The sequence below is a fragment of the Hypomesus nipponensis genome, chromosome 28, assembly GCF_054491055.1.
Source record: "Hypomesus nipponensis isolate SF chromosome 28, ASM5449105v1, whole genome shotgun sequence".
NCBI classification, from domain to species: domain Eukaryota; kingdom Metazoa; phylum Chordata; class Actinopteri; order Osmeriformes; family Osmeridae; genus Hypomesus; species Hypomesus nipponensis.
The window spans coordinates 3,793,480-3,820,558 of NC_140388.1; the positions used below are offsets into that span (position 1 = coordinate 3,793,480).

A 27,079-nucleotide genomic window follows, 5' to 3' on the forward strand; every position below is an offset into this window, starting at 1 on the left:
TAGGCCTTATTGGTGTGTTATTTAGGATAAAAACTATTTCTGGCCTTCCAATGTTAGGATCATATACCCTTAGATCCTTACCTTCATATTTTATAGGAATTTGTATCTTGTATCTCATATATTTTATATTTTCTATATTTTAAATTGTTACTCTGGGTGCTGTAATGTACCCTGCTGCTGTCGCAAACTACAAGTTCCCCACCTTTTTTTGTCTTCCAATGTCAGGATCATATCCCCTATTGTAACGTCAATGTAAAACAAGCGATAAAGCACAATATTAAACTTAAGAAACAAGTTGAGATACGATTTGAATTCTTAGTACAATCCCGAAAATTACACATACTCATGAGCACAATGGACATCTAATGCTGAAAATAACATTGCTGTTAACACTGCAATGTCAAAAATAAAATGCAAATAAATATTGAATTGAATTTATGGTTGTTTTATGATACCTAGCTAAGAGCCAGAGGGTTTTATCTGGGTCTGGGGGATGGGTGAAGCATCTTACATGGCCTTCGGTCCCCTAGTCAGTGTAAGGGGCTATTGAGGCAGTTTCTCTGAACTCTCCCCAGAGTTGCCAGTAGATGAGATGGCAAAGTCGACTTCAATGGAGCAAGTGAATAACCAGGACTTGGCGGGTGCTGTACAGTTTGTGTTTTAAATGTAATAAGAAGTTTATGAAGTGTATTGGTCTATAACACAGAATGATTTAAGGTAAGCTACTCTCTCCGCGTGGCTGTGGACATTTTAGAGTTCAATTTAACGAGTGATGTTCATGAAGTAGGATAATATCACTTTTCGCGTCTCTGATGCTTTTGTGTGACCATATTAGGTAGGTTCAAGTCTGCTGGTACAGTACATAATGCGCGGTGACATGTAACATCAGTGCATCCTCCCCTCTTTTCCAGCAAAGCATTCTTACTGTCACTCTAGGTGAAATGTATTAGCCTTTATCACAGCCTCAATGGAAACTGTTGCACTTGACCAAAACTGTTCCTCTGTTGTGTGTTTGCAGCTAATATGACCTTCAAAGGGAGTGGGAGGTGTAATTATATTGTAAAAAATGGTTCATGTACCCTATGTGTCAGCTTAGATAACAAGATCTCTTTAAGTACATGGAAATGTTGCTACTTACTGAAATGATTGTCTAGATTGTATTAAACGACGTCACCTATTTCTTCGTCTAACAGTATGCACCCCTGGAGAAGTCTGTTCTTGCTCTGAGGAATATGGCCAGGCCCTTTCTTGTGTGTGTCTCCAAGATGTGTGTCTACAGCCACCCATAGACAGTTGATTAAGGTGACATTTTGTATTCTTAGAGGAACTTGACTCAAATATGAAAACGTTCATAGTTTCCACTTCTTTGTGAGTCATTTCTCTCCTGGATGCAAATTGCACATCTGAAAAAGTTCATTGAAGCCAAACAACGTGGAACTTTATCTAAGTTTATATTATAGACACACGGCAGGTTATGCAATAGTGTAAAGAGATCACATCTGAACTAACTTGGAGGGTAAAATACAGTTTGTAGGAGAACATCCCAGTGAGGTAGGAGATAATTATGTAAACTGCCCTGTTATATGGCTATCATCTGGTAAATGAGACAAGTAACTCCTTTGTTTTACAACCATTCAGCCTCAGGACCCTTGACGTGCAAATGTAAATACAGAAAATGTGTGTCCATACTCTACAATAGATGAAGATCAGTGTGCATTGGACTGGTCATCAGCAACATTCTTCAGGATGTTTGTTTAGGACAAGTAATTATTGAAATAACCTCTGACTATATTGGTATCCAATCAAGCAAATTGTTTTGTATGATACTCAAAGTGTAAAGGTGAACTCCTTCACATCTTCAAGCCCATATAAGTAAGTCTAAATGGTGTGTTATTTGGAACAACCTGTTTTGGTCTTCCAATCAGGATCCTATCCACTATTGTAACGTAAATGTACAAAACGATAACGTACAGTATTAAACTTAAGAAACAAGTTTGTTGAGAAACGTTTTGAATTATTATTACAATCCTGAATATGACACATACTCATGAGCACAATAGACATCTAATGCTGAGAATAACACTACTTCTGTAAACATGTCAATATGTAAAAAATGCAGTGAAATACAGTTTGTCAGTAACATCTGTCCTATGTTCACAAGTAGTTTGGAAACACGCTTCACCCTATTTAGGTGAACTGTCACAAAACAAATCAGCAAAGACAGAGAAGGTATTTCAGACAATGTTATTTGTAAATCACTTTTCAAATGAGTTTGACAAAAGGCTTTACACCTACCAACAAAGCTAACAGACTGAAACCAAGTGATTATGTATCAACGTGAACGCAATGAATATAAATTTAGTAGGCCATTTTATCCAAAGCAACAACTATAGTGTATGTAGAAAGAACAGCAGAAATAATGTTCATAAAACAACAGGACTTCAATATAGTTTGAGTAAATATAGACAGAACATAAGTCAGTACTGTCTGAAATATATTCAGGATGTTCCTAAAAAACCATAGCAAATGATCACTTGATGAGAGACAAAGTAACCCTCGACATCAGAACCACCAAGTCTATTATCACAGGAAACGCTAGCACATTCTTATTTTTGTCAATATTTTTTGCGTTCTGAACAACACACATGCCCCTAAACAACTTTACTATACCACATCCTTTTAAACGACAACAGAATATTCCATGTGCTTGAATTCAAAATACTTCAGAACAGGAAGGTGTTAGCCAGAATTGACCAGGTTTCTGCCAAGTCTGACAACTTTCCCTCTATCATTCCTGTTTGTGTGCAGTCATGTTGGACTGTAGATCTGGTGTTACTGCATGTGCTGTCTCGGTTGGTGTAGGCCAGTAGTTCTTCCAGATGTGGGTTATACAGAAGTTCTCTCAGGTGGTGACTGCTGGGACAGCTTGGCCTCAGACATCACTGCTTTGGGTTTTTTCTATTGTGGATACGCAGGTGACTCTTCAGATTGCCATTTGTTTTACCTGAGTAGTCAGAGTACGGGCAGCTGTAGGGCTTCTCTCCAGTGTGTATACTGCAGTGAAGGTTGAGACTAGCCCGGCTAAAGGTTTTACCACAGAGGTCACACCTGTAGGGCTTTTCTCCTGTGTGGATCCTACGGTGAGCGTTGATAGTACCAGCCCGGCTAAAGGATTTACCACAGAGGTCACATCTGTATGGCTTTTCTCCAGTGTGGATCCTGCGGTGACTTCTGAAACTGTCAACCCGAGCAAAGGTTTTACCACAGAGGTCACAGCTGTATGGCTTCTCTCTAGTGTGGATCATGCGGTGATTGTTGAGAGTACCAGCCTGGCTAAAGGTTTTGCCCTAGAGGTCACAGCTGTAGGGCTTCTCTTCAGTGTGGATTCTGCAGTGCATGTTAAAAGTATTAGCATGGCTAAAGGTTTTACCACAGAGGTCACATCTGTAGGGCTTCTCTCCAGTGTGGATCCTGCGGTGAACTAAAGACTATCAGCCCGGCTGAAGGCTTTTCCACAGAGGTCACATCTGTATGGCTTTTCTCCAGTGTGGATCCTGCAGTGACTTCTGAAACTGTCAACCCGAGCAAAGGTTTTACCACAGAGGTCACAGCTGTATGGCTTCTCTCTAGTGTGGATCATGCGGTGATTGTTGAGAGTACCAGCCTGGCTAAAGGTTTTGCCACAGAGGTCACAGCTATAGGGCTTCTCTTCAGTGTGAATTCTGCAGTGCATGTTAAGAGTATTAGCATGGCTAAAGGTTTTACCACAGAGGTCACAGCTGTAGGGCTTCTCTCCAGTGTGGATCCGGCAGTGAACGTTGAGAGTACTAGCCTGGCTAAAAGTTTTTCCACAGAGGTCACAGCTGTAGGGCTTCTCTCCATCGTGAATCCGGCAGTGAACGTTGAGAGTATTAGCCTGGCTAAAAGTTTTTCCACAGAGGTCACAGCTGTAGGGCTTCTCTCCAGTGTGGATCCTGCGGTGAACGTTGAGATTACTAGCCTTGCTAAAGGTTATACCACAGAGGTCACAGCTGTAGGGCTTCTCTCCAGTGTGGATCCTGCGGTGAACGTTGAGAGTACTAGCCTGGCTAAAAGTGTTTCCACAGAGGTCACAGCTGTAGGGCTTTTCACCAGTGTGGATCATCATGTGCTTTTTGAGGTTACTGGGTGAGGAAATGCTCTTCCCACAGGTGTCACAGTGATGTTTCTCCATAACTCGGACCTATTTTTGTTCTCTGTTTAGTCTCTCTGTATCCTGTCTTTGATCCAGTCTCTAGAATCTTGTTGCTCTCTGGTTACTGCTCTTTCTGGTTGATCATCTCTCTGGGAACTGTTGTCTCTGGTTGAGTCTCTCTCTGTAGTATCTCTGGTTGAGTCTCTCTGGATCCATAAATTGTCTTCTCTGTCTAGTCTCCTCCCACAATCAAGTGTGATTGGCCAATGTGGGATCTGGAGGAAAAATGGGAATCCACCTGGTAACCTTCAGATTACTAGCTCCCTCAACGCTCAGCCATCTGACTCCCTGCATATATAACGGTGATGATTTGGTGAGAGGTGTATGTTTCTCAGGTTTCTTTTGTCTGTAGAAACACACAACACTTTGATAAAAACCTAATCTCTGCCATAGAACTCCTCCTTATAGTAATGTGATTTTCTTCAAAATTGTAATATAGGATTAATTACTAAACAATAAGCATCTACTTTGGATTTGGAGACTTTGGATTGGATTTGCAAAGTTACAAATCATGTAACAATATCCTTTATAGCTAATTATTTCTATTTAAGTCTGAGAATTCTAACCTTTAAAATACATTTTGGAAGGTGTTACGCTCTGAACTTATATTAACCCCACTGCAGCAATAAAACGCAGCAAACTTTCTTTATGCCGCTCACAAACACAGAGGAACTTTATCAAATTTCATATAATAGACAAACAGAAGGTTATGCAATAGTTTAATAAGATCAAATCTAAACTAACTTGGAAGGTAAAATAAAGTATGTATGAGAAAATTCCAGTGAGGTAGGAGAGAAATTTGTGAACTGCCCTGTTATTAGGCAATCATCAGGACAATTAACCCCTTTGTTTTACAACCATTCAGTCTCATGACCCTTGACTTGCGAATGTAAATACAGAGAATGTGTGTCCGTACTCTACAATGGATGAAGATCAGTGTGCATTGGACTGGTCGTCAGCAACATTATTCAGGATGTTTGTTTAGGACAAGTAATGATTGAAATAGCTACTGACTATTTTGGTATCCAAACGAGCAATTCTTTTATCATGATACTTGAAGTGTAAAGTGGAATTCCTTCACATCTACAAGCCCATCTAAGTAATCCTAAATGGTGTGTTATTTAGAAGGAAAAAAAACAGTTTTGGTCTTTCAATGTTAGGATCCTATCCACTATTGTAACGTAAATGTACAAAGCGATAAAGCACAGTATTAAACGCAAGAAACAAGTTTGTTGCGATAGGTTTTTAATTATTATTACAACCCTGTATTTGACACATATTTAGGTAAACTGTCAAAAACCAAATCAACCAAGACAGAGAAGGTATTTCAGACAACTTTATTTGTATATCACTTTTCAAATCCGTTTGACAAAAGGCTTTACACTTACCAACAAAGCTAACAGAAACCAAGGCCAAGTGAAACCAAGTGATAATGATGTATTAACGTGAAGCAATGAATACCAATTTACTAGCCGATTTTATCCAAAATAACAACTAGTGTATGGAGAAAGAAAATCAGAAAGAAAGTTCATAAAACAACAGGACGTCAATATAGTTTGAGTACATACAGACAGAACATAAGTCAGTATTGTCTGAAATATATTCAGTATGGTCCTAAAAAAACATAGCAAATGATCACTTGATGAGAGACAAAGTCACCCTCGACATCAGAACCACCAAGTCTATTATCACAGGAAATGTTCATGGTGCGTTACTGCATCTGCTGTCCCAGTAAGTGTAGGCCATTAGTTCAACTGTGTGTCATACAGAACTGGTTACTGATGGGACAGCTTGGCCCCAGACATGGCCCCAGACTGCTTTGGGTTGTTTCTATTGTGGATACGCAGGTGACTCTTCAGATTGCCATTTGTTTTTCCGGAGTAGTCACAGTGTGGCCAGCTGTAGGGATTCTCTTCAGTGTGGATCTTGCAGTGAGGGTTGAGAGTACCAGCCTGGTTAAAGGTTTTACCACAGAGGTCACAGCTGTAGGGTTTCTCTCCAGTGGGATCCTTCAGTGCGCTGTGAAATGGCCATCCTGGCTAAAGGTTTTACCACAGAGGTCACAGTTGTAGGGCTTCTCTCCTGTGTGTATCCTGCTGTGAGCTGGGAACTGGCCAGCCTGTCTAAAGGTTTTACCACAGAGGTCACAGCTGTAGGGTTTTTCTTCAGTGTGGATGCTGTGATGAACTTTGAGAATACCAGCACGGCTAAAGGTTTTACCACAGAGCTCACAGCTCTAGGGCTTCTCTCCAGTGTGGATCCTGCAGTGAATGTTGAGAGTACCAGCCTTGCTAAAGGTTTTACCACAAAGGTCACAGGGCTTCTCTCCAGTGTGGATCCTGCTGTGTTTCTTCAACCCATCTGAGGTGGAGAAGGCTTTATCACAACATTCACAACTGTAGGGCTTCTCTCTAGTGTGGATCCTGCGGTGAGCTGTGAAATGGTAAGCCTGTCTAAATGTTTTACCACAGAGGTCACAGCTGTGGGGCTTTCTCTCCAGTGTGAATCATCATGTGCTTCTTGAGGCTACTGGATGAGGAAATGCTCTTCACAGTGATGTCTCCTTAACTCTGGTTTTACTTTGTTTTCTATTTGGTCTCTCTGGATCCTGTCTTGGATCCAGTCACTAGAAGCTTATTTCTGCTGTGGTTACTGCTCTTTCTGGTTGGTTTTCTTAATGTCCACTCTGCATATGTAATGGTGGTGATTTGGCGAGAGGTGTATGTTACTCAGGTTTATTTTGTATGCAGAAACATGTAACACCGTGATAAACACATAATCTCTGGCATACAACTAGTCTTCATTGTAATTTAATTTTCTTTAAAAATAATAACATAGGATAAGTTACTTCGCAATAAGAATTTAATGCAAATTATCAATACACTTTTTATTTTTAGACTTTGGATATTGATTGCAACATTTTCAATCCAACCTATATTGCGTTTCTCATTTTCTCCAAAAAAGGGAGAATTACAACGTAGAAAGGTTTTTGAGCTCTCAGCTTAGTGACTCCACTGCCGCAATACAAAACACAGCAAACTATATTTACGCTGCCCACAGGAGTGGTAAAATAAAAGTTCACAAAACAGTAGGCCTATACCATGAGACACACAACACACATTACTAATCTGAAATATTACCGTATCGGTTCCCACCTCTGTAGACTGCAACCCTTGATCTACCTGACTCACTCCTTATTCTGTAATTATATTGTTAACGTGATTTTCCGAAAAACAATATCCACCCTTTTTTTCATGCACGCATCAAGTTTGTACAAATTGCACATCTGAAGACGTTCATTAAACCCAAACAAAGCGGAACTTTATCTAAGTTTATATTGCAGACACATGTTATGCAATAGTATAATGATCTCAAATCTAAACTAACTTGGAGAGAAAAATACAGTTTGTATGAGAATATTCCAGTGAGGTAGGTGAGATATGTGGAAACTGCCCCGTTATCAGGCAATCATCTTTATTGTATTTTGTTGTACATTCTCTACATTTTCTTTTTGTTCATTTTGTTTAAATGATCACTGTTTGCACCTGCCCACCGAAGTAAACTCCACTCACATTTGGTCACAAATGTGACCACTCACTTGGCGATTAAACTCAATTCTTATTCTGTTCTGGTAAATAGGAATATCAACCCTTTGTTTTACAACCATTCAGTCTCATGACCCTTGACTTGCGAGTTTAAATACAGAGAATGTGTGACCATACTATACAATGGATCAGGGTCATCAGCAACATTATTCAGGATGGTTTGTTTTGGACAGTATTGATATAGTGTCTGACTATTTTGCTATCCAATTGAGCAAATCTTTTTCTATAATACTTGTATGGGTGAATTTATTCACAGTAAAGGCCCATCTAAGTAATCCTAAATGGTCGGTAATTTTGAATAAAATTGGCCTCCAATGTTAAGATTCTATCCACTATGTACATAGTGTATGTAACGTAAATTTACAAAGCGATAGAGCACAGTATTAAACTTAAGAAACAAGTTAGTTAACATACAATTTGAATTATTATTACAATCCTGAATATTACACATACTCATGAGCACAATGGACATCAAATGCTGAGAATAACAGACTTCTGTAAAACATATAAAAATAGAGTCCAGAGTCCCCAATGTGCTGAGACCAATTGGTGCAATCTGTTTTATATCTGAGATTCAACAGACATTCATATTTGTACCTCCGTTCAGGCTCCGTGTCAAATTTGGCGACCGGGGTAAAAGAGACAGTCTGAATGTCGAAAAACCTAACAAACATTGGAATACACACAATGTTCAGTGTTTCTTCAATATCTTTGTCAAAATCGACCATACAAACTTCAAACTTGTTTCACATTCTTCTACTATTAGCTGACCAAGTTGTCCATCTTCGGTTTTGTTTTGTTTATTATTGATTAACCAATAGCTAATAAATCAGTTAAAACATACATGTTGATTTGTGTTTCCTCAATATCTTTGATTTAAGGCTTTAATGTTCCATAATAATGTAGCCTAATGTTTTTGAGTTAAAACGTATTAATTTGGGGGCATTCCAAATAAACATTGATTCCAAATAAACCTTGATTACAGTTTTTCACAATTGTTAACACACGTTTCTCACAACAATAATGTCTTTCTCAAAACTGCAAACACAAAACTGCAAACCTCACGCACAACGCGCTAAACCTGACACTCCCTTTGCAAGAGGACTCTTTGCCATCAAATATCTCACCTGTTCACAAAATGGAACTTGTGTTCTCATTTGGTACACAAAGCCATATTTTCAAATGAAACACACACACCATTCATAACAGTACACACAAAAAGAATTTGCTGCACACTACCAAGCATTCACACCACACAGTAGTGCAAAATTGAAAACACAATTCTCAAAATGGAACACACCATATGAATGACTGACTCTGGAGAATGAGCCATTTCAACTTTTGTAAAATGTCTCAGTGTAGGCTACATTTTTTCATAGTCAAACATAAAACAGCACACATATGCAGCAAAAAAAGTTTTATTTTTTGAACAGTACAGTACAGTCAGCGGGCCTGCTCAACCCATTGCAGCACACAAAGTGATGTTCCCACCACCCTCAGCGGGGACCTCAACAATGGTGTACTAGCCAATGACATTTCTGCCCAGGCGCCTCCTTTTCACCAGGTTGAATCCAACCTCATCAATGAATATGTATTCATATAGATCATTAGCTGTGTCATGATCCTGGATCTGCTGGAACAGACAGCATGATAATGCAAGTTACTGTATAGTATGGACACAGATGGGTCAACACAGTGGGGTACAGTGAGACACATTACAGGTGCAATACATGTGTGTGTCAGTGCTGAGCGTATGGGACTTACAAACTCTTGCTGTAACTCCTTGATGTGTTCCGGTCGAATGGGACCCTGTACACTTGTTTCATCCGCAAGGCATTCCTGCGGAGAACACGGTACAGTGTAGAGAGGGTAACGGTCTGGATGTTTCTGAATGTGGCATGGTCGTGGTTCTCTTTCAGTCCTGCAAAATACAAATACAGTGAGCACACTGTATTCTATTGATATGCAATATTTCAGTACACAAGGCAAAAATAGTTCATACCTGTTCTTCATTCTAAAGTTTCTAATGATGGCAGCAACTGTGAAGCGGTTGAGATTTGGTTGGACCCTCTGGCCAGCCTTCCTCATGCTCAAACCATGGTTGAGCACATGGTCAACCACAGTGGCACGAATCTCATTAGAGATCACCGTTCTCCTTCTTCTTTCTCCTCCACCTCATTCTGCTTCTCCTCTTCCTCCTCCTTGTTATCCTCTTCCTTTGTCCTCTTCCTTGTCCCCTTCCTTGTTCCTTTCCTTGTCCTCTTCCTTTTCCTCTTCCTTGTCCTCTTCCTCCTCTCACTGTTACACCCCTCCTTCTCTGGTTGTTGATATGTTTTAAGTTTTCCTTTGTTCACCAAACAAAACAGAGGCTCAAGGCCCGTTTTATGCTGCAGTCCTGATCGCAAATTGCTCACCAGACCTGAGTGTTTAGAGATTTGAATAGTTGTGTGTTGTAGGTTGATGCTTTGAGACTTTACTTGAGAAGTGTATTATTATTGCACAATAACTGAACATTGTGTGTAGTGTTTTGACAACAAGGTGATGTGTAATTGACATCAGTGTGTAAACAAGGAAAGTCAGAGTCTAATGCAGATAAGGGAGTGTAAAGTAGTGATAAATTGGGTCGAGCAATTGGTACATGACGTTAAGGTTGTGAAAATGGTGCCAAAGTTTTACTTTTTGTGTGTTAACAATTGTGAAAAACTAACTACCAAAGTGCTGTACATGGAGTTACAGAAATAAGATCACATACAACAGCTGAGAATACAGCAAGCGTTTAACACCAACAAAGACAGGATAAGAGAAACTGACAAGGTCAAATGTATAATGCAATTCATTAAAAGCTGGGGGAAATAAACACGTTCTGAAGGCCCCCTGGAGAGAGACTGGAGACGGAGATCATTCCAGAGTGTAGGGGTTGCCACTGAAGAAGATGGCTTCTGTGGTTTGGTTCTAGTGTTGTGGGTTGGATCCTTGATTGTTGACAGACAGAATTCAGAGTAAAGGTGGATGGTTGTTTGTTTGAGGTCTGGTCCTCATCTACAGGGTCTCCTCAGGGATGTGTCCATTCTCCACTGATCTATATTTTATACACTGATGACTGCCAGAGCAGGAGAACAGATTGCTCTTAACATTTGCAAATGACTGTTGTCAGTCTCCTCCACGCTGACTGACTGTTAGAGAGGACAAGTGGTCCAGTGGTGTGACCCCGCCCATCTCCCCCTGGCCTCCTCCAGGTAGATGGAGCCCAGGTGCAGGTAGATGGGATGTGTGTCTGAGGCGTCCACCACTAAGTCCAGGGTCCTCTCATAGCCCTCCTGAGCCTTCCTGTGCTCCCCAGTCTGGTAGTGCAGGTGACCGTCCAGAGCCACATGTCTGGGTCCTGCAGAGAGGGGAATCATCAGGAGAGAGACAATGTCCAAGTGGGACATTGGTTTGAATAGGATGTCTGCTGCTTGATCTTTATATGTGCATGTTTATTCTTTTGTTTGGGTTTTGTTTAGTTCTAGATATTCTACAGTTGGTTTTCTTGGTTTTGATGTGTTTACTATGGAGTTTGTGTCAGTGTGTTTGTATTCATGTGTAGAGTTTTGCTATGTTTTAAATTGGATCCAGGCGATTTGTCAACACCCAGTGTAAATTGGAGCCCACCCCACAGCTGCCAGGAGATGGTGTTAAAAGGAGAGAGACGAGAAGAGACGGGGGTGAACAAGGGGGAACAAGAAGACACAGAACGGAGGAGAGAGAGAGGAAGGAGGGGCTGTGCAACCAATATGGAGGAGGTGGGGGAAGGTGTGGGGGAAGGTGGGGGGGAGAGGGAGGAAAGGAACAGGAGAGAAAGAAAGAGGACAAGCCCCCGGACGGGAAACGGAGGACGGGAGGTCGAGCAAAGATCAGATCAACACCGACCAACACAGATAAGAAGAGGAAAGAGACTGAAAGAGCAAGAGTGGAAGTGGTGTGAAGAAGCCCTGTGTGCAGGTGGACCGTGACTAAAGACGCTCCCTTCTCTCTCAGTGCCCTCAGCGGGTCCAGGGAGGAGCAGCAGAGGCTGCAGTAGAGCAGCAGGACGGACCCTGGAACCCCCGCGGCTGCTACTCACATCCATAGAACTCTGCTACTCACATCCATAGAACTCTGCTACTCACATCATAGAACTCTGCTACTCACATCCATACAACTCTGCTACTCACATCCATACAACTCTGCTACTCACATCCATAGAACTCTGCTTCTCACATCCATACAACTCTGCTACTCACATCCATACCACTCTGCTACTCACATCCATAGAACTCTGCTACTCACATCCATAGAGCTCTGCTACTCACATCCATAGAACTCTGCTACTCACATCCATAGAGCTCTGCTACTCACATCCATAGAACTCTGCTACTCACATCCATAGAACTCTGCTGCTCACATCCATAGAACTCTGCTACTCACATCATAGAACTCTGCTACTCTGGATTTGTGTTTGATGTATTTTAGAGACCCTGGACTTTCATGTTCACCACGGTACTTTTTTACTTTTTATGCCTCGTTCTTACTTAATTTGATCTATTATTAATAAATCGTTGTAGTGCACCCTGTGTCGTTATACCATTTTTTATTCAGTTTTCTTGTGTTTTGACAGTGGAATCAATTTTAAATTACTGGTATCCAAAGAATCACACACTCAGTGTGTGACATTTACACATTTGATTGATTTGGTTAACACGTGTGGTGAATGGACATCTCCCACAACCTCCAGTGAGTCTACGTTTACTTTTAAATTATGATTATTCATGTATACAAGAGCCCATAAGGATGTGTCAGTAGCTGCTCCTGGTCTGTAGGTTGTTTGAGGCTCCTGGAAGCTGTGGTTGAGCGCCTCCTGCAGGCTGAGCTGGGCACTGCTGTACTCTGCCCTCAGTAGCTGCAGCCTGGCCATGGCCCTCCTCTGGACACAGCAGCTCCTGGACCAGAGCCTGCTGAGACATCTGCACACACACACAGATACACAGTACACACACAGTACACACACACACACACAGTACACACACAGTACATACACACACACACACACAGACCCGCATACACACACATGCACACATACACACACACATAGTACACCATTATGTCACCAGACATCATGTCTCTAGTACTGGTCTGTATGATGTCTGTGTTTTGTTTGTTCACTCTCACTCAATCCAATTTGCCGTCTGATTGGTCCAGTCCGGTCTCTTCCCAGGTCCAATCAGCAGCCTTCCCTATCACAACCATCAGCACGACTTGCCTCCCATAGAAGCTGCACTTTTTTTCGGCCCCAGGAGAGGGAACTGATCCATGATGTAGAAAGAGCTGTTTGTATGAGGACTGGGTTTTTTGTTGAATTTGTACTTGGTAGGAGAATAGCTGGAGTTGATCTTGTTGTCTTTATGCCTGTACCCTGTATAGAGCTTTGTGTTTGTTTGTTTCCACCTTCATACAGTGGAAAGAGGATCATGAAGCTGCCCATGGGCCTGCATCCCATCACATAGTTTCTATCCTGTTGAACAACACCAGGTTCAGGCAGAAGGACTCAGTAATGTTATGTTACTTGATACTTTATTACACACATTACAATACATCATTGTAATATTTGATTTGGCGTATGGTTGTGCTCGCAGCGGCTACCTACCGCACCCAACAGAGACACCGTCTCCTGAGACACCGTCTCCTGAGACACCGTCTCCTGAGACACCGTCTCCTGAGACACCGTCTCCTGAGACACCGTCTCCTGAGACACCGTCTCCTGAGACACCGTCTCCTGAGACACCGTCTCCTGAGACACCGTCTCCTGAGACACCGTCTCCTGAGACACCGTCTCAGGACTGAGACACCGTCTCAGGACTGAGACACCGTCTCAGGACTGAGACACCGTCTCAGGACTGAGACACCGTCTCAGGACTGAGACACCGTCTCAGGACTGAGACACCGTCTCAGGACTGAGACACCGTCTCCTGAGACACCGTCTCCTGAGACACCGTCTCCTGAGACACCGTCTCCTGAGACACCGTCTCCTGAGACACCGTCTCCTGAGACACCGTCTCCTGAGACAGCGTCTCGACATCCGGGCAGAGAACAGCGATGCATTCCCCCTGAGAAAGAAGAACCAGACAAAAGGGAGGAGGCCGGGGAGGTGGAGGCCGCAGGAGACCGAGAGTGTCTGTGTCGAACTAGCAATGCAGGAGCTGGGATCCCTGCTATATACCCCGCCCTATTAGGAGGGTGTGCCCGGACGCGTGATGACGATTGCTGACGCGCTCGGTCTCGCGTCCCCCTGCATGAACCTGCTTCGCTTGTTAAGGTTGAACAATCTCAGGTGGGAAAATGAGTTGCTGGCCAATATCGACAGACATCTTCCAGTCCCGGGCCATGGCTAGGTGTCCAGTGTCTGGCTTCGTAGGAGGATGCTTGGGCCTTTTCTGTCCCTCCCGGATGAATGTTGCCGTTTTAACAGGATTGCTTGTTTTTGAAGGTAATGAATTGGTTGCTCCTCACTCCTTTTGGTCTCAAGTGCAGCAGCCAGGCTCTCGAGGATCTGACTGTGTCTCCAGGTGTAGCGGCCTTGTGAGAGGCTGGTCTTGCAACCTGTCATGATATGCCTGAGAGTCGCTGGAGCTGGGCAGAGGGGGCAGGTCGGGTCCTCGCCATACCATGAATGGAGGTTCTTTGGTGATGGAAGCACATCATGAACAGCTCTTCTGATGAAGCTCATGTTGCTTGCCTCCATTTGCCAAAGCTCACTCCAGTTGATCTTTCTCCTCTCCAGGCCTTCCCACCGCGTCCATTGCCCTTGTTGAGCAGGAGAGACAGCCTTTGCACTTCTTGTAGTCTCCTCCTGTCTGCGCTCCTCCTCGACCACCAGCTTCCTGCTTCAGATGTTGTTGCCTTATGGACCGTTGGTCTGCTTGCTGCCAGGCCAAAGCCTCCTCTTCCATGCTGGATATTCCCCACAATGTCTGGGTGTCTCAGGGCTGATGTTGCTCGCTGCACAGCCTTGGATGATGTCCATTTCCGTCCAGTTTGTAGGGCAGGTGCAGCCTTGCTAATGGTCTGGTCTTTGGAGTCTTTCAATGTCATCTGAAGTCTTACTTCAGAGCACTTGTTTCCTCCATTAGACTTGTAAGAGGTAGTTCAAGGACCCCTTTGCCATAGAGGCCGATGTTACTCAGACATGGTGGGACACCCAGCCATTTCTTCAGGTATGAGGTGATGGTTCGCTCCATCTTCTCCACTGTTGTTATCGGGACCTCACAGACGGTGAGTGGCCACATTACCCGGGGGAGAAGTCCAAACTGGAGGCACCAAAGCTTGAGCTTCCCAGGCAGTAGGGTCTTGTTGACGTTCTCAAGACCGTCAGCGATGTCCTGCCTTACTTGCTGCACTTGATCTTTATCCTGGAGGCTTTCGTTGCGCCATCTGCACGTTCTCAACTTCTTTCCATTTTGGAGGGTCAGTTGGAGTCCAGATTCAGAATTCTGGTGGTTGAGTAGGTGGGATGTCATGTGGAATGATTATCCGCTCATGCCTTTTCGTGTCCTGGTGGACCTTTTTTCCACATGTTCTTCCAGGTTAGAAAACAAATATCCCCCCTCCGTCAGACCCGCCTCCTTATATGAGCCAATAGGAAACAGGAGGAGGAGCTGAAACTTGATTCTGAGAGCAGGAGCTGAAAAGAGACAAACACACAGGAAACACCACACATAAGAAATGTAATTATCTATTTCATTTTATTTCATTATATAGTTGATTTGAATGAATCCACAACATATGTCTAAGACGCTACAATTAGATGAATATATATGTAATGTATGGCGCTAATGTTCACATTTCAGTAGGATATGATTATTAATATCACGGGGTTCTGTTCTGTCTATGACACCTAAACTGATGATTCAGTGTGTTCTCAAGCAGCTTTGCTTTAGATCTAGAACAGTTACTTACTAAAGACAGCCTACAAGTAATACACACTCTTAGACTGACATCTACTGGACAAAAGTAGAACTCCTGAAGCAGATTTCTGGTTGTGTGGTTAGTGCTGATAACATTAGCATGGCGACCACCTCCACAGCAATATCAGGTTGTTGTTGAACACATTCAGTTGAGGCTGCACTGCCTGGTGTGGTGGATGTGACTGTGGCCAGCTCAGGGTCCAGCCCTCCCTTAGAGTCCTCCACAGACCTGCTTCCCTGGCTGCTCTGAGAGACACTCACCTCTCTCCCACTGTCTCTCTCTCCATCCCTCTCTCCATCTGAGAGACACTCACCTCTCTCCCACTGTCTCTCTCTCCATCTGAGAGACACTCACCTCTCTCCCACTGTCTCTCTCTCCATCCCTCTCTCCTTCTGAGAGACACTCACCTCTCTCCTACTGTCTCTCTCTCCATCCCTCTCTCCATCTGAGAGACACTCACCTCTCTCCCACTGTCTCTCTCTCCATCCCTCTCTCCATCTGAGAGACACTCACCTCTCTCCCACTGTCTCTCTCTCCATCCCTCTCTCCATCTGAGAGACACTCACCTCTCTCCCACTGTCTCTCTCTCCATCTGAGAGACACTCACCTCTCTCCCACTGTCTCTCTCTCCATCCCTCTCTCCTTCTGAGAGACACTCACCTCTCTCCTACTGTCTCTCTCTCCATCCCTCTCTCCATCTGAGAGACACTCACCTCTCTCCTACTGTCTCTCTCTCCATCCCTCTCTCCATCTGAGAGACACTCACCTCTCTCCCACTGTCTCTCTCTCCATCCCTCTCTCCATCTGAGAGACACTCACCTCTCTCCCACTGTCTCTCTCTCCATCCCTCTCTCCATCTGAGAGACAGAATCAGAATCAGAATCAGAATCAGAATCAGAATGGGATTTATTCGCCATGAATGTTTGCACAGACAAGGAATTTGCTTTGGCAGGAAGGTGCATACAGTAAAAATATAGGAATGTTAAATTTAAATATGTGGTCTAACTATACTAAGGATACATAAACTAGCAATACTAAGTGTAATACAGTTAAAATAAAATAAAAATATAAGTTGCCACTTCACAATATAAAATACAATATAAAATACAAATATTACAGTAATTGAATGTAGTGCAAAATGTAAAAAGTTTTTTAAACAGTCAGTGTGAGCTCCTGTTGAGGAGGCCAACAGCGGAAGGGAAGAAACTGTTTGTGTGGCGTGAGGTTTTGGTCCTGATGGACCGCAGCCTTCTGCCGGAGGGGAGTGACTGAAACAGGGAATGTCCAGGGTGGGAGGAGTCAGCCACAATCTTCTTCGCCCGTCTCAGGGTCCTCGAGGTGTGCAGGTCGTCGAGGGAAGGCAGATTGCAGCCAATCACCTTCTCTGCAGTGCGGATGATACGCTGCAGCCTGCTCTTGTCCTTGGCAGTGGCAGCAGCGTACCAGGTGGTGATGGAGGAGGTGAGGATGGACTCAATGATGGCTGTGCAGAAGTGCACCATCATTGTCTATGGCAGGTTGAATTTCTTCAGCTGCCGCAGGAAGTACATCCTCAGTTGTGCTTTCTTGGTGAGGGAGCTTATGTTCAGTTCCCACTTGAGGTCCTGGGAGAGGATAGTGCCCAGGAAGCGGAAGGACTCCACAGTGTTGACTGGGGAGTCACACAGGGTGATGGGGGTGAGTGGGGCTGTGTTCTTCCTGAAGTCCACAACCATCTCCACTGTCTTGAGAGCATTGAGCTCTAGGTTGTTCTGGCTGCACCAGGTCACCAGGTTGTCTGCTTCCCACCTATAATCAGACTCGTCTCCACCAGAAATGAGCCCAATGAGGGTGGTGTCGTCCGCAAACTTCAGGAGTTTCACGGACGGATGACTGGAGGTGCAGCTGTTGGTGTACAGGGAGAAGAGTAGAGGAGAAAGGACGCAGCCCTGGGGAGATCCAGTGCTGATGGACTGGGAATCAGAGACTTGTGTTCCCAGCTTAACGCACTGCTTAAGCTGGGAATGGTATTAAAGGCAGAGCTGAAGTCCACAAACAGGATCCTGGCATAGGATGCTGGGGAGTCCAGGTGCTGTAGGGTGAAGTGGAGGGCCATATTAACTGCATCATCTACAGACCTGTTGGCTCTGTAGGCAAACTGCAGGGGGTCCAGTAGAGGGTCTGTGATGGATTTAAGGTGTGTCAGCACCAGGCGCTCAAAAGACTTCATTACCACAGAGGTCAGGGCGACGGGTCTGTAGTCATTATGTCCAGTCGGCCTGGGCTTTTAGGGCACAGACACTCACCTCTCTCCCACTGTCTCTCTCTCCATCCCTCTCTCCATCTGAGAGACAGTCACCTCACTCCCACTGCCCCCCCAGTGTCTGGTGAAGACGTATTAGATAGTACCCAATTGCTGTGAATGTACCAAGTCAATGAAGTGAATCAACAAGCAACAAATTCAAGACAACAATCAACGTATTTATTATAGATCTATAAGGTGCAGGGGGTCTGATACACTCAAGTTGATTATCTCAGAAGACTGGACCATGAATACAGGAATCAGGGCAGTTAAATAGTATCACAATATGGGGGTTTTACTCTCACAAGAAACGTCAGGGGGGATAATCAACAGCCTTTGCAAGCACAGAAAAAGGCCGCTGCATGCTAGATAGCTTGTGTTGAGGTCTTTAGATATAGGGCTCCTAGAAATGGCCTTGACGCTCCTCCTATTTTCCTCGTTCATAGTTGCATGGCAGTATACACTTTGGTAATATTGTGACCTCTGACTTACAGTAGTGTCACAGGAATTTCCTAGTCGCACCTTAGAAAGAACTAACTTAAGGCTATGCAGGCATAAGCAAACAGCAGTTTATCAATGATAAAAGCAACATCATTCATACATAAGCATATTTCTCTCCTGGACATAACCAAGGGTTATGTTCTTATGAGCTTAACATAGCAGGGTATTGATCAAACATTGTTTATTATATTCAGAGCATTCCAAACAGTATAAAAGCTGTAAAGTCATCATTAGTTCTTGTTAATTGATCAATGGTTAAGGACAGACCTCTTCATTCCCCTCTTTGAGGTCTCTGGACCTCCACAAACAAGGAGTCTCTCTGTGTCAGTATTGGGAGATACATTTAACGAGTCCCCTCTTGAGGATCCTCTGAATCACATCACAACATGTGCTTGTTTAAAGGGTCATACAACAGTAGTCAGCGGAGGTTACAAATAGTAGTCAGGAGAACCTCTAACAGAGGATGTATGTATGTGCTGCCTTGCCCTATAACAGAGGATGTATGTATGTGCTGCCTTGCCCTATAACAGAGGATGTATGTATGTGCTGCCTTGCCCTATAACAGAGGATGTATGTATGTGCTGCCTTGCCCTATAACAGAGGATGTATGTATGTGCTGCCTTGCCCTATAACAGAGGATGTATGTATGTGCTGCCTTGCCCTAGAAAAGGGGGGTGGGTCCAGGTGTTGTAGGAGCCCCCTCTGGCCACACACACACTGGGAGGAGTCTGTGTCTGTTCTCTAGGGAGCATCACCATCATCAAGGCCTCAGGCAAGGCTGTCTTGGTACAGCGTTTACACATGAGCTTCACAGCACAACAGAAGCACAAACATACAGCAACGGGAAGTTACTATGACAGCAGACACTGGAGTGAGGAAGGAAATCATTTGACCTCCCAGATCTCCAAATGTACCCCTTAACCATGAACCTATTTCCCCTCCACCCATCATCTTGGGGGATTCACTGAATGTTTTGGCGTTTCCAGGTTTTGAATGATGGTGGACATGTTGGTGGAGGCTGGGAGCAGAGTGGCACATCTGTCTCCTTTCAACTTGAACACATCGCACATCCCTCCCTCCGTAACTAAAAGTTAGTCTAGGGCCAGACCAGGTTTTATCAATACCAGACGGTGGTTTTGCATCTTTCAGCGTCTTGAATCCTGCTACAGTGAGATCTGAAAATGTATTTAGTGAAAGGTAAATAATATGAATATGTTCTGCAAAAAATCCAACTCCAAAATGAGGTAACAGGGACCAACGTATGCGCTCGGCTTCAGTAGCGCTCCAGTTCCTAGCGGCCTCCACACTGAAGACTGCTCAAGACCTTTTTGACCTCTAGCGCTGTGGGGTGTTTTGATACGGGGCAGGGGCGTGTCCCCTCCTGTCACCAGCGTGGACACCAGCAGGGGCGTGTCCCCTCCTGTCACCAAAATGATCAAGTAAATAGTACAGCAAACTAGCACTTCTCATCATTTGCCCTAGAAAACACATAATGGTAGAGGACAGGAGAGAGGACAGGAAAGTAGAGGATGAAAAGAGGAGGGGCAGGGAGAGGAGGTTGGAGGTTGGAGGCTGGAGGTGAGCTGGAGGAGGTGTGGATGAGGAGAGGAGGGGCAGGGAGAGGAGGCTGGAGGTGGAGGTGAGCTGGAGGAGGTGTGGATGAGGAGAGGAGGGGCAGGGAGAGGAGGCTGGAGGTGGAGGTGAGCTGGAGGAGGTGTGGATGAGGAGAGGAGGGGCAGGGAGAGGAGGCTGGAGGTGGAGGTGAGCTGGAGGAGGTGTGGATGAGGAGAGGAGGGGCAGGGAGAGGAGGCTGGAGGTGGAGATGAGCTGGAGCAATCTCACCACCTGGCCAGCAGCCCTGGGGTCTCATTTATAAAACTGTGCGTAGGATTCTTACTAAAAGTGTACGTACGCCCAAAAGCCTAAAATGGCATATGAAAATTCAGATTTATAAAACCGTGCGTACGCACACCTGTACGCAATGTTCCCTTTATAAATCACAGATTACCCACAAGTGTGCGTACGTGAATCAGCATTGTACCCCGCCCTGAACAAGCCCATTTTTAACCATAAATAGTCAATGCAAAGCACCTCATGCTAATCTAGTATCTCATCCTGACCCTGGCATGCGATTGTTCTTTACGGTGAATCATGGCGCATGACAACTTGTCAGACACTGTTATCCTATTGGTGGAGCCCAAAAACTCTGAAAATGTGGTGGCCGGTAGATCACCAATTTAAAAAACTGTGCGAGTGGCGTCAACTGTGCCAGTGATTCCGCGAATCGAGATACAATTTGAAAACAAAAGCGTTTTGTTATGAATAGTAATCTATTAAAGTCTGGACTGATAACAAGGACGTGAAGTTTAGCGATTGCACGGGAGCTTAACATTGTATTTCCAGTTTTTGACATATGATATATGTACAGTATTAAAGACACATATTTAGTTATACAATGTATTCTGCAGTTATTTAAAGGTAGGATATGTGATGTTATCTGCATTTCATGCAGTCAGGCATTTCCCCCTCCTGCAGTCCGGTAGTGGACAATATGATGGTGAGACAGCGCTGAATTTTGATTTAAAATTTGAGTTGATTGTACAAGGTGTTTATGGAACAATTATCACTCAGTACAAGCTCAAATAATACTGCTGGATGTAATCTTCATGATAATCATGAAATTGAATGAAAAAAACGTGTATGATGAAAACCAAATATCTAAATATTACGAGTAGAATCGTTTTTCCCACTTTTACTTCATGCAGTCTGACTACAGTACGGTCATCTGCGTCGCCAATTCCAACTGTCTCCAAAATGTGCGTAGGCCTACAGGAGGGTCATAGTTTGCGTGGAGGACGGCACATTCTCCCGTAAAGTTTGTTTTTTATAAATCACAACCTTTGCGTGGAAAGTGTCGTACACACATTTTCAGCCCCGTTTTGTGCGTACGCAAGCTTTATAAATGAGACCCCTGGTCTCTACAGCAGGAAGTGACCTGCCATCAGACAGCAGTCCTGGTCTCTACAGCAGGAAGTGACCTGCCATCAGACAGCAGCACCATGGACAGCACCCCTGCTGCACTCCTCTCCAAGCTCTCCCAGCTCGTTCCCTGATTAGCACCACTGAGCTCCCCAGCTGGGGCCACTTGGGACCAGGGCCACTGGAGAGAAGCCCAGAGACACAGCCACAGGAGAGGAGGGGAGACATGTCTGACAACTGGAGAGAAGTGCTGTGATTGGCTACCAGGACTGGGGTGCAGATACCTGACTGAGAGTGGTGATGCTGCCCACCTCCTTAAACTGAGGGAGTCCCTGAGTGACGACACCACCCTCCACGCTCTTAGAGTCATCAGATAGACACAACACAGTGCAGGAGCCTGGAGGAGTCACTGAGTGCTGCAGTCAGACCCCCCCTCCCAACACCCCTCTTTTTCACTCACAGTGAGTGAGACCCCCCCCCCCCTACCAACACCCCTCTTTATCACTCACAGTGAGTTAGACCCCCCCCTCTTTATCACACACATTGGCATGTTAATAAAACACAAATAAAACAATTTATTAAACATATTCTAAAGTTCAAGAGCACAAATACTCATGTTGTACCTGAAAACAGGAGATATCAATAAAGACGCTTGGACACGCTGCATTTCTTCTGGCAGCTTCATTGAGAATGAGGCATCCTGGCCGAAAGCTCCCCCTACCGGCTTCTGCAGGCATAACTAAACAATCCCAGCTCTCAAAGGCTCAACAAGTCGATCATATATTAACACTGTTTATTAATGAATTTCCATTTTATGCCCCTTTGACTGTTTTTAATACCTATTGAACTTCTTGATCAGATTTCAAAATAAAATATATCAACAACAAAATCAATCTATCACACCAAAAGTCTTTTGTCACATTTAATTTGTTAAAACCTATGTTTGATTCCCCATGATGGATGACAGTTTAGTGAGCAGTAAAATCTGATGATCATTTACATAATGTACATTTTGTTGGAATAGCGATTATTGTGACATGCATATTTTTGAATAGCAATAAGAATTCAAAAGATCTTGGTAAATATTGTGATTTTTAACATTAACTCAATACAAGATCAACGACTATTAGGGTGCTAAAATGTTTTATTTATTTGTATCCATGACAATCCCAAGAAGATCAAACACGTTTGATGGAATTCCAAACCATTGTCACAATGAATGAATCACAGTGTCGAATATTCCATTCTAAAGTTACCATGAATATGATGTACCAAACACAGCAGAAATCATCAACACAAGACAAGCACTGCCTCTTTACAATTACAATTACACAAAAAACGAAAGACAGACCAACAAATTCCTCATTCACTGCGAGGTAAGTTAACGCCTAAGAAGGTTATTGCCTACAGTATGTACAAAACAATGTACTATGTTCAAACTGTATAGGCCTATTCATGACTTTTGGTGTCTCAACAGGAGACCAGTGTGTTTTTTTGTCCTCAAAAACCATATTTCAACACAAATAATTAGATATAAAAACATAACATTACCAAACCTGCATGCCAATGTTACTCCCTGTAGTCTTGATACACGTTTCTCTCCACACAGACCTGCAGCCATGAATTGGGAACTTCCCACCATTGATCCACATGCTCCTGTGAAGTTCACTGAGCTGTATAACTTTTTGACACCACCAGAATGTCTGGATGAGGTAAGATTTTGGTGATAAACCAGAACCAAATGCAACAGTATCACTGTGCTTCACGACAGTGGCATTATATATGATGACTGGCATAGACATTGACACAATTGTCTCCCAGAGAACAACCATGAGGCAGTTCATGTCCTTACTGGAGCAAGGAGCGGTTCCATCCTCTGTTACTCTGAAGGACATCACCAAGTGGCTCTTTGGGGAAGAATGTTTCATCAGCAAGTGAGACAGGCTTAGTCTTTCTCTCGGGAGTTACAAAATACATGTCTGTGCACATATGTGTATATGTGATTGTTGTGTGTGAATGTGTGTGTATGAGAGAGATAGAGAGAGAGAGAGAGAAAGAGAGGGAGGGAGAGAGAGAAAGAACAATTGTCATTCAAAAAGTGATGGTTTGCTCTTTATTTCTTCTATTTTGAAGGTGTCGGGCCTGCAATCAAGACTTGCGACAGCTGACTGCCATAAGGGTAAGAGCTTCATAGTGGACCTTGTTCGCAGTACAAACTCCCAGAGAACCAAAGACTCGTATTACGGTCTCTATATTGAAGACAGTAACAGTGCAAGTTACATTAATGTATTCAAGGTGTTAGTGTGTGATTGCACAGAATTGATCTTTTGATGGTGTTTCTGTACTCAGGTCTGGTATATGAAGAGACGCGACCAGCTTCTGAAGATCCAGCAGGAGATTCTTAGAGAGACCGAGAAGGAGTGTCGTCTCTCTGGGCTGTTTGGCAGAAAGGTATGGACAACAACCTGGTGTAGAGTACAGTACTTCACATTCTGGAACAAAGGATTTCCTTTATTTCCCTGACTGAAAACTCCCTCTCTCTCTCTCTTTCCCTCCCTCCCTCTCTCTCTCTTTCCTCGCGCTGTCTCTTTCTCTCTTTCTCTCTATCTCTCTCTCTTTCTCTCTCTGTCTCTGTCTCTCTCTAACTCTCTTCTATTTTTCACTGGTGAAGGTCACCATGGAGGGACTTCGTCGGAGCATGAAGATTTTCAGACCGTCTGTAGAGACAGAGGTCCGACATCTGCTCTCTGGCCTTCCTCACAGCCTGATGCCCTCTCACTCCACCTCTGAGGTCCCCGGAGCTCCCAGTCTCCTGCAGGAAACTGGAGAGCTCACCCCCAGGCTGGTCACCATCACCTTCCGCCACCTGCTGGGTGGAGGTACACAGGGAGGAACCACCTGGACCTCCGTAGACGGGCTGAGGGCCAAGGCCGCCATGGAGGAGATCCGGTGGCTGCTGAAGGACACCGTCACCTCTGTCCTGGCTCCGTACGGGGACGTCCCGGTGCACAAGATTGTGTTCATCACCTCAGCTCTGGCCCGGGATGTGGTGAAGGCTGTCTTTGACAGGTTTGAGGTGGAGTCTACTACTTTCTGCCTGCTGAATGACAGCTACAACCTGCATTCTCTGGAGGCAACCAGGAAGGTGGTCGATGAGTTGGCAAAGGGGAACAAGGTCATTGTGTTTTCAGTCTGTAGCTTATAGATGTCAAAATCACTCACATTTCACGTTTCTCTCACGACAGCTCCAGAACATATGGGCATAAACTAGCTCTTAAACTAAGTCTCACTGTTTGAACTGTCTATCAACAGGGTCATAACAAGCCAGGTGCTGAGAGCTCCTTCAGCATCAAGGAGAGCATCACCGTGGCCACTGATCCCCAGGCAGAAAAGGTGAAGAAAGCAGATTGATTCATAGTTGGCTTTGGGTTCAGTGTAATCGTGACCAAATGGGAGATTGTTTTCAATGACAACTCAACCTTAATTCTCCCTCCAGTCTTGGTCTGCCTCAATGGAGAAAGGCCTCACCATCAAGGCCATCATCCAGGACCAGAAGGACATCAAGGCCCTGGCCAGTGCTGGAGGTGACATGAAGACCAGTCAGACCAGACATCTGACTGCATCTCAGCTGTCCGCAGCTTCTCTGGCTGAGTCTGAACTCGACCTCACCCTGAGGGAGGCTGAGGCTCATGCTGCTGAGGGGAAGCTGGAAAGAAGCAAGGCCTCAAAGCTGGCCCAAGAGGCTGGCCTCACCAGCACCAAGACCCTGGCCCTGGAAGCTGGCCTCACCAGCACCAATACCCTGGATCTAGAGGCTGGCCTCACCAGCACCAAAACCTTGGCCTTAGAAGCTGGCACCACCAGCACCAAGACCCTGGATCTAGAGGCTGGCCTCACCAGCACCAAGACCCTGGCCCTGGAAGCTGGCCTCATCAGCACCAAGACCCTGGCCCTTGAAGCTGGCCTCACAAGCACCAAGACCCTGGGCCTGAAAGCTGGCCTCACCAGCAGCAAGACCCTGGCCCTGGAAGCTGGCCTCACCAGCACCAATACCCTGGATCTAAAGGCTGGCCTCACCAGCACCAAAACCTTGGCCTTAGAAGCTGGCACCACCAGCACCAAGACCCTGGATCTAGAGGCTGGCCTCACCAGCACCAAGACCCTGGCCCTGGAAGCTGGCCTCATCAGCACCAAGACCCTGGCCCTTGAAGCTGGCCTCACAAGCACCAAGACCCTGGGCCTGAAAGCTGGCCTCACCAGCAGCAAGACCCTGGCCCTGGAAGCTGGCCTCACCAGCACCAAGACCCTGGTTCTAGAGGCTGGCCTCACCAGCACCAAGACCCTGGATCTAGAGGCTGGCCTCAGAGGCACCACAACCCCGGCCCTGGAAGCTGGCCTCACCAGCACCAAGACCCTGGCCCTGGAAGCTGGCCTCACCAGCACCAAGACCCTGGCCCTAGAAGCTGGCCTCATCAGCACCAAGACCCTGGCCCTTGAAGCTGGCCTCACAAGCACCAAGACCCTGGATCTAGACGCTGGCCTCACCAGCACCAAGACCCTGGATCTAGAGGCTGGCCTCACAAGCACCACAACCCCGGCCCTGGAAGCTGGCCTCACCAGCACCAAGACCCTGGCCCTGGAAGCTGGCCTCACCAGCACCAAGACCCTGGCCCTAGAAGCTGGCCTCATCAGCACCAAGACCCTGGCCCTTGAAGCTGGCCTCACAAGCACCAAGACCCTGGATCTAGACGCTGGCCTCACCAGCACCAAGACCCTGGATCTAGAGGCTGGCCTCACAAGCACCACAACCCCGGCCCTGAAAGCTGGCCTCACCAGCAGCAAGACCATAGCCCTGGAAGCTGGCCTCACCAGCACCAAGACCCTGGATCTAGAGGCTGGCCTCACCAGCACCAAGACCCTGGATCTAGAGGCTGGCCTCACCAGCACCAAGACCCTGGATCTAGAGGCTGGCCTCAGAGGCACCACAACCCCGGCCCTGGAAGCTGGCCTCACCAGCAGCAAGACCCTGGATGGAGCTTCTGCCAAGATGCTGTTGCTTCTAGAAGATGAGCCACTGCTGAGCATCCATGGTTTCTTCCCTCAGGAGGCTCCAAGACTCCTCATGGTGTGAACATTACATCATTCTTTTGTTGACACGTTTCATCAGACTGAATATTACCATTGCACATGTGGTATGAATATACATCAGTTTGGAAGTTGATGCCATTGCTCTACAGTATAGTTGATGGTCTTACATGCTTACTATTGTCTGTTCACAGACCAGTGAGGTCCCAGCTGATGTGGAACAGGAGAGTTGCATTGGTGAGTACCTTCTCAGCTACCAGGAAGCTACATGCACACGTTCTACTACATACACACTTCTCAGATATACCAGGAAGCTGTGTGGAGAACATGCAGATACAGTGTTAATGCAGGTTTTCTTCCTCAGTGGGCGGACAGCAGGAGAAGGATGGAGGGGAGGAGATAAGGGGGGGATGA

At 45.1% G+C, this 27,079-nt stretch overlaps 2 protein-coding genes and 1 pseudogene across 2 annotated transcripts; 1 reads left to right on the plus strand and 2 right to left on the minus strand.

The window, feature by feature from the left end:
• Positions 1 to 2,939: 2,939 nt before the first annotated feature.
• LOC146219526 (uncharacterized) lies at positions 2,940 to 4,213 on the minus strand. Its single transcript, XM_084695073.1, has 4 exons — positions 4,085 to 4,213; positions 3,565 to 4,000; positions 3,397 to 3,481; positions 2,940 to 3,228 (listed from the first exon to the last, which is right to left on the minus strand). Exons 1-4 carry the CDS (start codon positions 4,211 to 4,213, stop codon positions 2,940 to 2,942), a joined length of 939 nt encoding a protein of 312 aa, XP_084551199.1.
• Positions 4,214 to 6,009: 1,796 nt separating this feature from the next.
• LOC146219527 (uncharacterized) lies at positions 6,010 to 14,461 on the minus strand (annotated as a pseudogene).
• Positions 14,462 to 22,837: 8,376 nt separating this feature from the next.
• On the plus strand, positions 22,838 to 27,079 carry LOC146219528 (uncharacterized). The gene is made up of 11 exons (XM_084695290.1): positions 22,838 to 22,956; positions 23,190 to 23,292; positions 23,402 to 23,514; positions 23,714 to 23,759; positions 23,930 to 24,031; positions 24,252 to 24,755; positions 24,893 to 24,973; positions 25,077 to 25,349; positions 26,352 to 26,705; positions 26,860 to 26,902; positions 27,030 to 27,079. The coding sequence occupies exons 1-11, from the start codon at positions 22,838 to 22,840 to the stop codon at positions 27,077 to 27,079; spliced, it is 1,788 nt and encodes a 595-aa protein (XP_084551416.1).

Bases quoted from the DNA above. Each gene is read 5' to 3' on its own strand.
- LOC146219526 (XM_084695073.1), bottom strand. From the start codon at position 4,213: ATGGAGAAACATCACTGTGACACCTGTGGGAAGAGCATTTCCTCACCC. The intron at 4,001-4,084 runs GCTAGTACTCTC...ACCTTTAGCAAG, and splicing joins GTGGAAACACTTTTAGCCAG to GCTAGTAATCTCAACGTTCA. The intron at 3,229-3,396 runs GCACTGCAGAAT...CAGTTTCAGAAG, and splicing joins CATGCTAATACTTTTAACAT to TCACCGCAGGATCCACACTG.
- LOC146219528 (XM_084695290.1), top strand. From the start codon at position 22,838: ATGAATATGATGTACCAAACACAGCAGAAATCATCAACACAAGACAAG. The intron at 23,293-23,401 runs GTAAGATTTTGG...ATTGTCTCCCAG, and splicing joins CACCAGAATGTCTGGATGAG to AGAACAACCATGAGGCAGTT. The intron at 24,756-24,892 runs GTCATTGTGTTT...GTCTATCAACAG, and splicing joins AGTTGGCAAAGGGGAACAAG to GGTCATAACAAGCCAGGTGC.